Here is a 16,211-nt window from a genome sequence, read left to right on the forward strand (position 1 = left end):
GATAAAACATATAATGGAACGTGCAACTTTTTACACCTCTTTTATATACATATATATTTTCAAGATCCAAAGGGAATGCAACTAGAGGGTAACTAAGCACATATAACCATCCTATCATGTAAACGTGCCACTTCAAAACAAAAAATAAGTCAAGATTTCTTGTTCCCCCTGGAGTATGGACTTGCAAAACACTATAAACAAATCATTAGCTGACTTCCAAATTTTTGCAAGCACAGCAAATGACTTTTTACAAGCAATTTTACTATACCTCAATATTCCATTTTTAATACACATTGACATGCAAAAAGCACCATTCTGACCAAAAACCTGAAAATAAAACATCAAATCAATAAAATTAATTTTTTTAAGTTGACATTCTCAAAATAGTAAGCTTATGAATAATTACCATAACATGCAGCCAACAGAACCAGGAAGTAAAAATCCTGTCATGGATTAAAGATTCATGAATTCATAATAATACCGTTCTATGATACACCACATTCAGAAATCCCCCCTATTACCATGCAACAAAATGTAAATCTTTTAAGGGGAACATAGCTTGAACGGTATCACCTCAACCACTCTAGTAGAACAACATAATTGGCAATCATAGAACATTTCTGCACACATTGATGGTGCTGAATTTTATTAACCTGTGCATACCCAGCTTCTTCTTCGTGCACATAACCAAAGAGCACCATACCCACATCCTCTTTCTGCTTTAAAGCTTCATAGAAACCTGGTGAGTGTGGAAACAACTACCAGCTATTAAAAATTTATGAAAATGGTTCTAGATTCACTTTGCTGTCAATCTTTATATTTTATGTACCTGTGGTGCATGAGAAACTGTTGAGACAGTGATTATGCCCCTCCAGCATAAAAGCAACGCCAGGCGGCGTTAGCTGGCACAAGGTGTTAACATACAAGGGCACTACTAAGATTTTAATAATATCAACTTATAGATAGTGTCGGAAGTCTATTTCTAACATCATGCACTGTGTATCCTTATATAGAATCAGACTAGATTGAATAACCCCTGGTTACATAGCCATCATTATCAGTGAATTATGATCCACAGTAGCCTAATCCACCCTCATTGGAACTCCCAGAAACCTGCTCTTAACTGAATGTAAAGGAACAGGTGCAGAACATTTCCCCTCACTTTCACAAATAACACTGCAATATAGAGGGGGTTTCAACACTTGACAATTTAAACTGTACGGCAATAATAGAATTTTACCCATGTTCCCATGTTGTAAGCAGAAGCAAAGGAGTTTGAACAAAGTTGTGCTATTGAAACCTGTATACCACAACATTTTGGTCATAATCACCAATGCTATGTGAATTACAGAGGCAAAATCTGATTTCTGAACATGCAAGCCTCCACCTTGAACATGTTACTGAGTAGACCATCTAAAAAATCTACTTAACATTCTCCTTTGCAAAGAAGATCACCACTGCCTTCTAAAAATAGAACTTTCCACCATAGGATTCTGAAACTTCCGAAATCTGGATCTGAATATAATGTCCAAGCCTCATTTCAGAAATGAAGAGAACCTATAACGGACAGGAAGGTATGAATTTTGAAATCCTAGATGGATATAGAATCTGAGGTGAGTCAACAAAAAGGAGAAACCCGTGCACTCTATCCTTCTTACAGCATCTGTATCTTTGATTTTTAAAATCCTTATTTATCATTAATTCAGCTCACCTGAAATTAATGTAATTCTCACCTGTTCTGTAGTAGATTAACAATTTAAAACTAATAGACATGTGCATTAAAAGGAACTTAGCAGATAACATGGAGAACCACATCAGAAGTCTTTCTCGTATATACTGTAAACAGATTTTCTATATGCCTCTATGAAGCCAAATTTGAGCTGACCTGTACTCCCCTTCTCACTAAAATTGCCATAAGCTGAGTTAATATGAATTAATACAGAGCATAATCTTTCCTTGACATCCCATTCAAAAAGTTGTCAAACCTGAAGTCTGGAGTTAAGATCTTTATGTTATAGCTTCATGGTGACAGTTATTTCTTTACCTGTCTGCACAAGTTGGAGATCATCAATACAAGCATCAGAACTTGATGATTCACTTTTCTGCCCCATGGTAATAGATAATGGCGACCATCCTGATCGATGAGGCCTCAACCATCGTCTAACCTTTATGGCAAGGTGCAACATGTGTATAATTTGTCCTAACAAAAGAGTTTTAAGACATGATGACTTCAACTTCTGTGCTGCATCATACCTACAAATACAGAATAATGTAGTTTACACAAACTTGTCTCAAATGATAATAACAACTAAAACTGAAGAGTAACATCAAAATAGACAAAATTTGTGGTTGATAGTGATCCCGAATGGAAATAACAATAAAACCAATACCAACCTGCTCTGGGATTGCATCATAGCTTCATAACCTTCATGGCTTGAGAGATATTTATATAGTTCATCCCAAAGTTCTTTAGGGTATCCATCATGCATGCTAAGTGGATCCACATACTGCCAAATATCTGACTTACGTGGAAGATATACTTTGAAACTTTCCCCTGTTTTCATCACCACTATATCCTTTTGCTCAACAGCTCTATCCAATATTTCTCGAAGATTGAAATTAGGAATATGCATCTCTCCATACTTAATACAGTCTTCAAGATTTTGTTCTATTGGTGCTATCATATTTTGCTTCAATGTTTCCATGGCCAGAGAAATAATCCTCATGTGAACCCTATGGGATATATCTGTTCCAGAATGTTGAGGTAGTGGCAATTTAGATGTAGAAACATGTATTGCATCTGTATAACTTTCTGTTTGAGTTACAATATTTGACTTGAAACTAGTAGGGTATTGAGGTTTCTTCTCGGAAGGAAGTAATTGTGAGATTGGAACACAAATTGAAGGTTTGATGTTGGAACTTTGCTGTAAATCAGATGAGATACTCATTTTGTCAAAAGCAGATATATCACCTCTCAAGTCAGCTGAAATTGAGCTGCTGGGAGGATGATTTTGAGTTGTAAAATTAGGGTTTGTTTGGGAAGGGAAACTATTTTTTAAACTGGGGGAGGAGCTACGAATTATATTAGGAATAAAAGGAGGCCTTACTTGGGAAGGTTGCTTAGGTTTCATTTTATTGTGATTTCTCAATTTAGCTGGAACATTGTTTGCTCCAGGTGCGAATCCAGTCTTCAAGGGAGGAGGACATGCTTTTGCAGATGGGTTAGGATTAGCTCTAGTATTACTAAAAGTAGGCTTTGTGTCCTTGAATGAATCTAGCTTGTTCTTGGCATGGTGTTGTGAGTGTTGTTTACTCCTTGCCCCATCTGAATCTGGAGGTGAGGAGATTCTAGTTTCAATGCTAGAAGAAAACATTTGTCCCATAGATGAAGTACCCAACAGCACATTTGTTTCAGGAAAGTATGTCTTATTACCATAATGTCTCTCTCCATTTGTCAAACCTGTTACTGTTTTAGACCGTTCATTGCAACTGTCGTACATATACTGTCCTCTTTCCTGATCAAAATCAGACAAAATTCCAGACCTATTCTTCATGTGCACTCCTGAGAAACGATTGAAATCATTTGAAAATGATTCTTTTAGCATTGGCTTGGGTAAATCAACATTCAATTCTGAGGGTATTTTGTATGTCCCATTTGACATAATGTTATAATCAAATATTTTATCAAATTGTTTGACATCCTTAATGGTTGGCATAAGCTGTTCACCCATTGCAAGGCTTCTCCAGAGCCATATAGCCTTCGCAGCACTTAAAAGTGAGGAAGGAACATCCACGGTTGGGTAAGCTAGAAGAATGTTATATCTCCTCATGCTTAGTTGATGAAGTGCATTAGCAAAATCACGATCACCAGATATAAGCAAATAATTTGCTGGGGCTGGGTTGTCCACTGCCCAGAACAGCATATCAACTAAAATACTATTGTCACTAGCATCTTTAACACCTGCAATAATTCAATAAGTTGTAAATAACTGGATGCTAAAAAACCATTTAATTTTGCATTCAACAAAACAAATTGACAACACAGTATCAACTGTATTTGACTGGCATGACATTGATAGAGGATAGGAATATATCCACCAAGTCTGCTTCAATAAGAAAATGTTTAAGTTGCATGGCGAAAAAAAATAATGTTAAGACATAATATTTGCCCATTTTGTGGCATTTCACAATCTTTTCTACTGAGGAAGTATAAGCATTACCACATGACCAAGCATACCACTTCCATGGCATCTAATTGTTGTCAATTCATCTTACAAAACAGTTACATTCAGGTAAGCTTATTTATATTTCTAGATTTATCATTTGAATCTAGTTCTAAATCTATATCTGGCTATGTGTATCTAAAAATATGATAAAAACCCTCTTATTATCAATTTTTTCTAAAAGTAGAATTTTGCAAAATGTTGACACCAATATAAATTTTACTATTGTTTGTTTGCAGTAACAAACCACAATAGCTTCTTAAAATGCACGTAATAAGGATGTGCATCAAGTGCCGTATGATATCAAATACTGGGTGGAAGAGGGAAGCAAGGGACAGAAAGTTGGGCAGGTTAGAGCAGGGAAGAGAGTGGCCAAGAGAGATAGGGGAGAGAGAGCACTTTTTGATACATGACAACCCATTGACATGATAGGATAATTTCATGAGCTTTAAAACAACACAATAAAAATCTACAAGGAATTCATTAAGATGGAAACATTGCAGTTAATTAGGGCCAATTTCAATCAGTGTATCTTTCCTATTAAACAATCAATATCTTGGCATTCCTTTAACAAAACACTTTAAAGCTGCATCTTCAAATTATTTTCTAAAACTGAATTCCTCTACAGATTGATAGTTGATTTTTACAGAAAATACTCAGTTTCTTTATACAGTCTTGCAGAGGCATGACTACATACATTTATTCAGTTACTCCCCACTTTTTGGAATAGAATCGACAAGGACATTGTGGCAGGATACCACTTCTTGACATAAATTGAGCCTCGTGTCTCAAGCAACATTATATAAACAAAGATTTGTACATGTGTAGGTATATGACAAGGGAAAACTAAGCTTACAATCCTTTATGAAAACAAGGTTACTTCCCTTCCAGAAGAAACACAATTGCCACCAGATTTTTCAGTGTGAAAATTAATTCAGCTTATAGCTTGCAGATCATTTCCATAAACAATATTTCCCAAGGTATGTGTTCACACACGAGGTTTTGGATCTGGGCAAGCTGCTAAGATCAGAAGCCAGATCTTGATTCTACTGAGCTATGGCATCCAATCCAAATTCATTCAAATTCACCACTCTACATATGGAATATAGATGAGAAAAAAAGAGAGGATGCACCTACTGACTTCAGCTGCTACAACTACTCTTAAACAAACATTCCATGTTCTAGTAATAGGAAAGGTTTTTAACGGGAACATACAAGAGTAGAAGATTACCTAGTTCAGAAGGCTATTCACATATTGTTAGTCAACATCTTTGTCCTTAGTTATAGCAAATTCAGGAATGGCCAAAGGTTGCAGCATTTTTGAGACCAGCATAGCATTTAAACTCATGACCTTCGGCATTAAAAGGCTGACACAAAGTATTTTCTTACAGGCTATAAACTGCTCCTTTTGAGTTTATCACATCCATTTCTTGAATGTCCATATTTCCAGGCAAGGTGATAATTTTTAATGACATGCTTAAGCTGTGTGTGAGTTCGTTATAGACATGCTTATGGTGTGAGCATATGTATAGTATGATTAAAAAAAGGTCAAGAGGCAATGAAAGATTTTGAGCTGTATAAAAAAGTCCACAAGACTTTTATTAGCAGGTTGAATAAATTCAACACTTTTTGCAATCTTTGGCATTTGGACTAAATCTAAAGTATCATGATTGGGACACTTGGCTGAAATTGGAGGACCAAGAAAGCCTCCAAAAACGATAAAGACACTTTCCAAAATTGTCTCATTTGGAATGCAGCCTGACTTGCATATTCATTAAGGGTGTAGAATCTAAACCAATTGTTGATGTGGGTGAATTTTACAAGATGTTATTCTATTCCAGTTCACTGATACCTGTGGTCTATGCCCATTTGGATTCATTCCCAAGTGGCATCTTATTCAGCGGCAAGGGAAACTAGAGCACATTTGGCCATTGCATTTAATAAGGTTGATGAAATATTCTAAGACATACCAGAAAATAATGCAGAGAAAACTAATAACAGAAGACTCATTTATTATTTCTGACTAACTTATGACAGTCAATAGAAACATAACATTGTTCAACAAAACTCTGGACATTTTTAGCATACAAATGAATTCCGGAATGAAATGGGATGCTGACTGAAACCTATGCACCCAGATCCAACCCCGCTGTGATCCTGATGATAATAGCTGGTGGTGTAGATTTAATCTCCCTGATATCTTGTAAATAGCACCAGTAGTTCCTTTCTCATATCCCACATTGCTGCTGCTTCTACATGTCTGAAATGCTGATGACTGCTGGAGGGTTTCATCCCTAGACTGCTGACTGTACCTGTGGCTTTTGTCCCAGGCACTAAGAAATTCTGTAGCTGAGACCACAAAGTGTGATTTTTTATTTCAAAATAGGATCTCCATTGTTAATTGATATTCCCAATGCTACCTATAATATCCTCAGCCTGGGTGATCCACCAATTGAGGCAATTAATCCAATGTTTAATGTTTGTTAACTAATCAATTACTACCCAAGATTTCGGGAGATAACTGACTGCAAACTCGTAATTAAACTGCACATAACTGAAGGAGCGTACACCTAACTAAACTGCATGTAACTAAAGGTGCATACACTTAAAAAGGTGGATATAACTACATTGCTTTCCTCATTTAAAGATACTAATACACTAGTTGACAGCGATAACTACCAGACTCAACTACTGACAATGGATCCAGTCAACACCCACTTAGTGTTGGCAATCAAAAGGGGAACATTAGAAGTCCTTAAATTGATGGTTTCTAGATTTGACTGCATGTTTATTTTTTTCACCAATGTTTCAGATCATTCTCCATGCTCCATAAATTGATAAATGCACAGTCAAATCCAGAAATCGCCAATTAGATCTATCATGGACTATGGAAACTTCATGCATTTACATAGGAGTCCTTCCCACCCCAAATTTGCTTGCCCGCACAATGTTTCATGTGTTCTTCCCATGTCCTACTGTAAATCAAAATGTCATCAAAGAATACTAACACAAATTTCCTCAAGTAAGGCCTGAATATTTCATTCATCATTGGTTAGAAAGTGGCTGGTGCATTGGTGAATCCAAAAGGAATCACCAAAAACTCCAAGTGTCTGCAATCAGTCTTGAATGAATCTTCAGGTTCAACTTTTATCTAGTGGTACCCAAAACACAAATGAATTTTTTTACAATATGTTGCCCCATATAATTCATAAATAGGAGGTATCGGATATTCATTCTTAATATTTTTTTAATCTAGATCCCTGTAATCTATACACCACCTTAGTGTCTCATCTTTCTTTTTCACCAGTACCACTGGGGATGCAACACAATTCGTGTTGGATCTAGAGTGTCCCAATTTGGGCAGCTCCTTAGTAGTCCTCGTTGAAGGCACAAGGAGGATAAGGGATCACAATTGTAGACCTTGTCCTTGATTCCAACTGAATAGTGTGTTGCAATACCCTATTTAGTGGAAGTCCTAGACGTATATCCTCAAAAACAAAGCCTATTTATCCAACAAAATTTGGATATCAAGAGGAGATTCATCCACCCCTAAGTCCTCCGTACCTAAAGGTAACCCCTTAATGGTGGAGATAAATTCTATCTGACTTGATCCCATCTCAAAAGCCTTTCTATTTGATGAGCTAATACCTATTGTATTGAAGCATACATCACCCACTTGATGACATTATTTTGTCCTTGCTCCACAAAGTTGAGTAAATTTGTCTGGTAGTTCTATGTGAACTCTCCCAATGAGTGCAACCACTGGATACCTAGAACCATTTGAGCTCCTCCAAGAAAAATGCTATGAAAGTCATAGATTATAGCATTCCCATCCAACACTACCCATAACCGTTTGAATTACTTGATTGCATGCCAATGAGTGCTCATATACTACTACAAATTCAAACCCTCCAGACTCTTAAACTTTCAATCTAAAATGTAATATCCCACTCTAATCAATTAAGTTATGTTTTGTGCCCCCATAAATGAGTACCGTTATTTGTTGTCCTTCAATGTTTTCCTTAACTTGGAAACAATGGACCTTGGTGCTCCTAACAAGGATGCAATAGTAGCTAGCCACATTCCCCATTCAGATGATTGTATACCTTCTGTTACTATACCTATTGGTGGTACCTCAGCCTCCTCTACACTATGTGTCTCTATACATGATTCAAGCTCTCCATCATCTGAAAACACCTCAATCAAATGTGCGTATCTTTTTAACAAACATCTATGTGTCAGACTCCAAGGTTCTTTATAACTAAATCATAGTTGTTTCCTTCGCAATTTATTGTGGGTCAAATCTCAAGTTTGTTGATTTCTAGAAGTGTGCCCTGTCCCTTGGAATTTGTTGGATCAAGAGGGAACAACACCCAATTTATGCGAGAAAGGTTTATAATGAATTTCTCGTTGCCTCCATTGTAGTTGTTGTTATAATGCTCCTCTAAAATTTTATTGGATTCATCAAACAAGGGGCATGAAAGCTTCCCAATCTGTTTTGTAGATCTCCATCCTCTAGTTTTTTACTTTGGTGTACAGAATTTCATGAAAGAAATATCTGCCTTATATTCTGCACTCTTAAACTCATATTCCACATGAAGGACGTCCAAATCTTCCACATGCTGATTGTCCATATCTTCATCTGACCCTCAGTAGATCTATACCCGTGACTCAATTTATTGGAATGTTCTGATGTATTTCTGCAAAAGAAGACACCCTTGTGTACCATTCCCTGAAGGTGTAATTGCCTAATAGGCCTTTTTACCTTGTTGGTTCTGAATGAGAATCTCAATGAGCTGTTCCTGCCTATTTTTAAGAGCCACTGTAACATCCTTCAATGATTTATGCAATTCAAAACATTCCTGCTCTTTATCCCTAATTGATATCTTCTGCTTTCTCTGTTCTCTGTGTCGATACCTTGTTTCCCTGTCACTTTCTGACATTAGGTAGATTTGGCTAGAAGTTTTTGTTTTTCGGATTTGTTTTGTTTTGCTTCATTTTCCATAGGCTTGCAGAATCACACAGCTCTGATACCACTGAAATAATCTAACTAAAACATACAGAACGTAATGCAGAAACCTAATAACAGACGACTAATTTATTATTTCCAAAAGGTTATGACATTCAATAGAAACATTGCACCCGTCGAATATAACTCATTGGACAATTTAAGCATACAAATGAATTCCAGAATGAAACAGGATTGTGCCTAAAGCTGATTCTCCAGATCCAACCCTCATGTCCTTGTGATTATAATGGCTGTTGGCATAAGTTTATTCTCCTTGATATCTTGCCAACAGCACCAATAATTTCCTTTCCATGTCCTGCTTTACTGGTGCTGCACCACACCTGAAATGCTGATGGCTGTTAGAGGAAACTTCTGACTGTACCTATGTACTGGAGGGTTTCATCCCCAAACTGCTGACTGTACCTGTAGATTTTCATCCCAAGCACTAAGAAATTCTGTAGCTAAGAAACTCACATAAAAAGGGCTTTTTTACTTCAAACAGAATGTCCCTCTATTTCCAAACTGATATAATACCCTCAGCCTGTGCGACTCACCACTTATGGGAATTAACACCATGCATATTGTTTGGTAACTAACCAGTCAATCCCCAAAATTTTGGGAGATAACTGAATGCAAACTCCTATTAAACTGTACGTAACTGAAGGAGCATACAGTTAGAAAGGTAAGAATAACTGCAGCACTCTCCTTATTTAAAGATGCTAAGAGACAGGTTGACTGCACCCAGTCTAACTGCCAAACTTAACTACTGACAAAGGACTCGGTCAATGCCCACTTAGTGTTGGTGGTCAAAAAGGAGACATTATAGTGGAATGAGTAATTATCTTCTACAAAATATTATCCATTCCTTGCACAAAAGAATGTGAATGGAGAAGGGGCTCACAAAATGCAGGATGTAAACCTCAAATATGCTGACTTATATTGCCTCTTGAGCTGGCTAGAAGGGATGTTGGACAACCTGTCTTGCAGATGAGAATTATAATCAATGACTTAAGGAGGCTCTTCATATTCTTCTTTATCATGAGTGTGATCAATCTGGCAATTTATGGAATTTAAAGAATGGCAGGTATGGAAATTAGCAATTTTGTTGTTTCGATGCATAACTCATTTTGTAGACCTGAGTTGTTTCGTCATGCACTGTGGAACTTAGACACCTGTTCTAACTTCTTTCATGTTTGAAATTTTGAAACTTTAAGAGCACCTACGATCTATTTCTATTTTTCTACATGATCATACATGGACAATCAAAAGCTGCAAGCATTAATCAATCAAGATTCACTATCATAGTATACACAAGAGGACAATGTCCCCATCCCCATCTCTGTAGGGCTGTACCCCTACCTGCTATTTTGTGACTAAGTTTTGATTTATGTATTACTCGCATATCCTAATTTTAATTGTAACCTTATCAACCACGACCTTTCTCCATACCTGCAATTTCTGATGATTAAATTTATATATAATATAGTTGTACCCTAACTCATTTACTCGTGTATTATAAATACAATGGTGTCTTGAACCTGTATTAGTATCCATATCCCATGTCTCTAGTTAACTATGTTCAATATTCCTTTTTATTTGTTTATCTGAATTTTCAAAAATTTTATTCAGAAGCACCATATTTTTCAATAATATTATGTCTTGTTATATAGTATTTCCTAACTACATTAGAGAGGTCATTCCAATTTGAAAAGGCCTTTGTCCCTAAAGTGTCTCGGCGTTTTTAGTCACACTAATTAAGCATGTTTTGAAGAATCTTATTCTCAAACTTATAGACAAGAATTCATCATCCTTTTCTTTTCTGAGTTTAGTGACTCAAAATATTTCCAAATGCTTAAAGGAGTGTACATTAGACACACGAATCCAAAACACATGCTGAAAATATCTAATATATAATCAAACTATTAAATCACCTACCAAAAGTAGGCATGAAAGAGAAAATTATATCAAGAGGCAAGCTAACCCAGAAAAAGTTCCAGCAAGCGTCCAGAGTCCAGTAGCAATGGTGTAGAGGAAAACCAGAATATGTCGAAATTTGAAATTGGCTATTTTTCTAAGTAAAGATTCAGTTGATTAATAGAAATTTATCTTTCTTTGAGAATTTGCCACTTTTTTACATAAAATATATATAATGAGGTTTTGGGGAAAAAATTGAAACTTTTGTGAATTCCATATGAAACAAGATTCTCCATGATTGTTTATGCTTTATACTCATCAAAAGAAAAAAAAAGATTTGCCATGAATTGTCACATTATCCTTAAAAGGTTGCTAGCTAAAACCCCACTGGGCATGCTCCCAGTTTTTAAAGCAGAATCAAAATCACTAAATCGGCAAATCAAAATAAACTTTGGCCTCCATTTAATTAAATAAAAATTTGTTCTTTATTAAGAATTTGCAAGTTTTGTATATAGAACTTATGCAAAAAGATCTGGTAGAAAAAAAATTGAGCATTATTTAGAATTCCATAATGACGAAGACTCACCTCAACCTTCTCTTCAAAAGAATGTTAGATAAAACCCCACCGGCCATGCTTCCAATCATTAAATCATAATCGAATCCATAAATCGGCAAGTGAAACAAAATTTTCATCTCCATTTACTTAATAGAATTTGTTTTTCTTCCTTGAGAATTTGTGAGTTTTTTTATATAAAATATATTAAATGAAATTTAGGGGGAAAGAATTGGAGATTTTTTAAAATCCTTCAACGAACAATATTCACCACAATTTGTAAAATTTTCCTTGAATATTAAAACCCCACTAGGCATGCCGAGGGTTGTTAAAACTTAAAGCAGAATCAAAATCCATAAATCCACAATTGAAAATGAAATTCAATCTCTACTTTATTAATGAAAATTTGTTCTCCTTTGACAATTTGCCAGTCATTAAATAAAATAAAATTTGGGTAGAACAAAAAAAAAAATAGAATTTGAAAATCTTGAAAATTTCATAACGAAAAAATTTCGCCACTATCTGTATGTAACATTCTCCTTCAAACATTTGCCCATTAAAATTCCACTGGGCATGCTCCCTGAAGTTAAAGCACAGTCAAAATCCCTCTTCCAACAGGGCATAATTTTCAAACATTGAATGAGAAGAGGTGAGTGATATGAAAAGAGATTAAAAAAAGTATGAAATGGTAGGTCACGGAGTCAATTCCACGCTCACCCGTGATCCAACACAATAACTCTCTACCCTTAAGTTAAGAATTCTAACTCAATTCTTTCAACTAAGACTAAAAAGGTGAATGAGTCGTGACCTAAGTTTTTATCCTTCAAAAATAAATAAAAATAAATAAATAGCATGCAGAGCGGAAAGAGCAAATACCAGATGGCACATGGTGAAGAGCAATCCCTGTGCTGGAGAGGGCACGCTGTATAGTTGGCGATAAGGCGCGGGTGTCTCCAAAGGCAGTGATGGATACTGAACCTTTGTAATCACACTTGGACAGTGCCGACCTTATATTCCGCGCTATCGAATGAGGATCCACCCCGAAAGCCACTGGGCACTTCTCCAAATCCCACCATACTGATGTCTTGGCATTTCTAAATTCGTCATTTGCCATTCTATCCCATGCAACGACTGGAATTGTGCTTCAATGCCTCTGAAACTCGACGGAATGACACAACAAAAGGCAGCAAATTCCAAAAAGTAGGGTAGGTATTTCAGGTTTTGAAACTTCCTTAGCCCAGTGAAGGCATTGATACAAAATTCAAACAAATGGGGTAAGTTATTTATGGCTGTGATTTCTTTTGTCGGCCATTTCAATCCACATTAACCCAGATTTTCACGGCATTTGACTTGACTGGCAGAGGGTTTTCTTGTGCCCGCCTTACGTTTCTAGCTTGACCATCGACCCATTAATGACCCGGGAAATAAGTCCATACATGTTTTCTTTAATGTCTGGTTCAAGTTGACAAAAGGGGGAAAGCCAAGTCGTCTTGACAAAAGGAGGAAAGCCACAACCATTAAAATTGTATAAAAATAATTGGAGATTGTAATGCAACTCACATAGAAATTAGTATAGATATATTAAATATATTTATTTTAAGTATAAAAAAATAATTCATAAATATAGATTTAAATTTTTGTTGAGAATTATTTTAGTGAAAAGTTGTTTTATTTTTTATTTTATTTTTAGTAAAATTATTATTTATTATTATTATTTTAATTGTTTTTATGTTATTTTTAGTAGATATTATATTAGAGAAGAGCATTAATAGTTGTTATAGTTAATTTCATCTACTTTAAGTTCACAAACGATACATTGAATTTTGACATTTTTTGGTTGTCTCTCTATGTAACATAACTACTTATACTTAATTGTTCTGGTTTCTAGGTAGTAAAGACAAACACTGTGTGACTCGATATGTGTGCAAGGGTCAAAAAGTGGTCAGTTCAAAGTTTCGTCTGAACATATGCTCTATTGCCCCATTACTCGTTCACTTTGACAACCAAAGAATTTGCACGATCGATCCAATACTTATGCACAAATGTCCATGCACTATTGGTACCAATAAAGTTGCACAATTGATCTAATTACTAACTGTTTTCCTAAAAATGAGTTGCTATTGGCCCCCTAGATGATTTCTTAGTAGACTTTTAATTAACAAAATCCAATGAATGGTAGTTAAAAACATGAGCAATAATTAATGCTCTTCACCTATAAATATTATTATTTTATTTGTAATATTGATATATAAAAAAATGGTTCTTTATATTAAAAAATAAATAATATATTTTTAAAAAATAAAATTAATTATTTTATAATATATATTACATAACTATTTTATTTATTTATTTATTACATGGATGGACACAATACACTATTTTTTATTTTTTTTGATCGGTAAGAGGCCGAGGCCTAGAATTTTATTAATTATTTTGAAATTATACATTCCTCCACTCGTGCAGGCATCGGTAGGAAAGAGTGGAGGCGAGAAAACCTCTGGCCTTGCCTAGGACCATAGTCCAGCTAACCTTATACAATAGTTACATATTTTAGTACATCATCACCCCGGGCCATGGTGATCAAGTGGGAGGATGTTTCTATTTTTCCCTTCCCTCACAAGCCCTAAATTACAATTTCAATAATCATTTTTCCACAACTTCCAGTGACTTGGCTTTGAGGTTGTTCTTTGGTTGTATATAGTATCCCTTAATTGCCCGAGATATACCTATTTGGCCTGCATGGTTAGTATCTCAAACACTTGGCTGATTTGTTAGTATCGTTCAGTCAATTATTTCAAATGAAATTTTATCCGCAAAGCTTTGAAAGTTACCATAATAAAATATCTTATGAAACCTATCCTCACAGATCATAAAATAAAGAGGTGTAAAAACTTTAAACGGAATTGGGTTTCCAATTTCGTATATCTTAGGCCCAATCATGATCGGCCTATGACCCAACAAACAATGAATCTCCATATTTACCAACTCTTGTTTATGCTCCTGGATGCTATCCCTAGTAAAGGATAAGATCCAGGCTACAACAACAAGAGTAGGTAAGAAGAGATTCGGTCATTCCAACCTCCCCTTCCCTGTAGATCTATAGCAAAGAAGATAACGGAGTAAATGATTATCCGAATTTTGCATGTTAGCCACATATAAACCATAGTCTTAAGATTTGACAGCAGGATATCACAATATAGAAATCTTCCACAAATGGCACTTGAGTACTACAGCCATTATTTGATATTCTAAAATAAGCCAATATTACCTATCCTGATATGATTTCCATCAATGTGAGTAAATACCAGTAAATGCATGCATTCAAATACTTGTAAATATCTAGAGTATATATTCACATTGCTAGGTATCCCAAACAAAATGCTAATATATGTCTATATAAACAGATATTCCATCATGCCTATTTAGTCTTAGTGAAAATCATACTAATTTAGTGTCATGTAGGTCGCTTAGGTATGTTTTTAAGATTCGATACTAGTTACTGTCTTTGCCCCGGTCTCTGTTAACTAAAGATATAACCCTATTTTTCATAGAAATAGTAATCTACTTGGATCGTCCATAAAATCCAGACAGTTAGTGATAATATTATCCCATGCAAAAATAACTCTGTTTTACTATCAAAAATGGTCCCATGCACACACCGGAGGCCGAGCCTACTTACTCTGAACTAGAAGTCGAGGTAGAAGCATTCTCATCATCTAGAACCAGGCCCTCGGCTTTGAGGAAGTCCTCAAACCAAGTGGATTTTGGAGGGTGACACACATGAAATAAGTAGAGCAAAAAGTTGACATTTCTGTTGATTGCCTCAATCCTTTCCCTGGCGAAAGACTCACCGTCCATGGAGATGATAGGTAAACGAGGAACCGGTCGATTATTTCGAATGAGAATATCATAGTTTCGCAGCCAAGGGATAGTCCATTCGTTGTCAATGTTGACTAAAACCCGCTCGAGATCACCCAAGATAGAGGCAGTGAAGACCTCTTTACACAGAGCACTTGTAACCTCGCGATTTTTGGTAGATGTAACTGTCATAGCAAGAAACATGGCGGCCACATCCGTGTTGGCCCTGGTTTTGTCTGAATTTGTGAGAAAGTCTGGGCCTGGAATATTTTCCACCGCATCAATCACTAAGGTATGGGGAAGACGCATAATGCACTTTAGGCAATCTCTGGTAATAGCCCCTTCAAAATCCATTTGCCTTTTCGTACTGCATAGTTTAATCGGAGTATCCATCACCAATTTTCCTCAATTCAAGGTCTTTGTTGGATTACAGAGCTCCTTAAATTGAACCTGGAGCTTGGTTAATAGCCGAATGGGTTAATGATGAGAAAGAGCTAAGTTTGCTCATTCTTACTAAATACACGCAAGCCGTAACCCACTTTGTATGAATCTTATTGGTTAGGAAATAGTGCATATCCTTAAATGATGCACCGTATGATGGAAAATCGTGTAGAGGAGCCCTAATTAATTTTGGCAGATGATCAGACGAGTACGC

At 35.9% G+C, this 16,211-nt stretch overlaps 1 protein-coding gene across 1 annotated transcript; it reads right to left on the bottom strand.

The window, feature by feature from the left end:
• Positions 1-424: 424 nt before the first annotated feature.
• On the bottom strand, positions 425-13,233 carry LOC131029579 (uncharacterized). Its single transcript, XM_057960103.2, has 3 exons — positions 12,575-13,233; positions 2,395-3,961; positions 425-2,253 (listed from the first exon to the last, which is right to left on the bottom strand). The coding sequence occupies exons 1-3, from the start codon at positions 12,810-12,812 to the stop codon at positions 2,013-2,015; spliced, it is 2,046 nt and encodes a 681-aa protein (XP_057816086.1). The 5' UTR covers positions 12,813-13,233; the 3' UTR covers positions 425-2,012.
• Positions 13,234-16,211: the final 2,978 nt, after the last annotated feature.

The sequence above is a fragment of the Cryptomeria japonica genome, chromosome 3, assembly GCF_030272615.1.
Source record: "Cryptomeria japonica chromosome 3, Sugi_1.0, whole genome shotgun sequence".
NCBI classification, from domain to species: domain Eukaryota; kingdom Viridiplantae; phylum Streptophyta; class Pinopsida; order Cupressales; family Cupressaceae; genus Cryptomeria; species Cryptomeria japonica.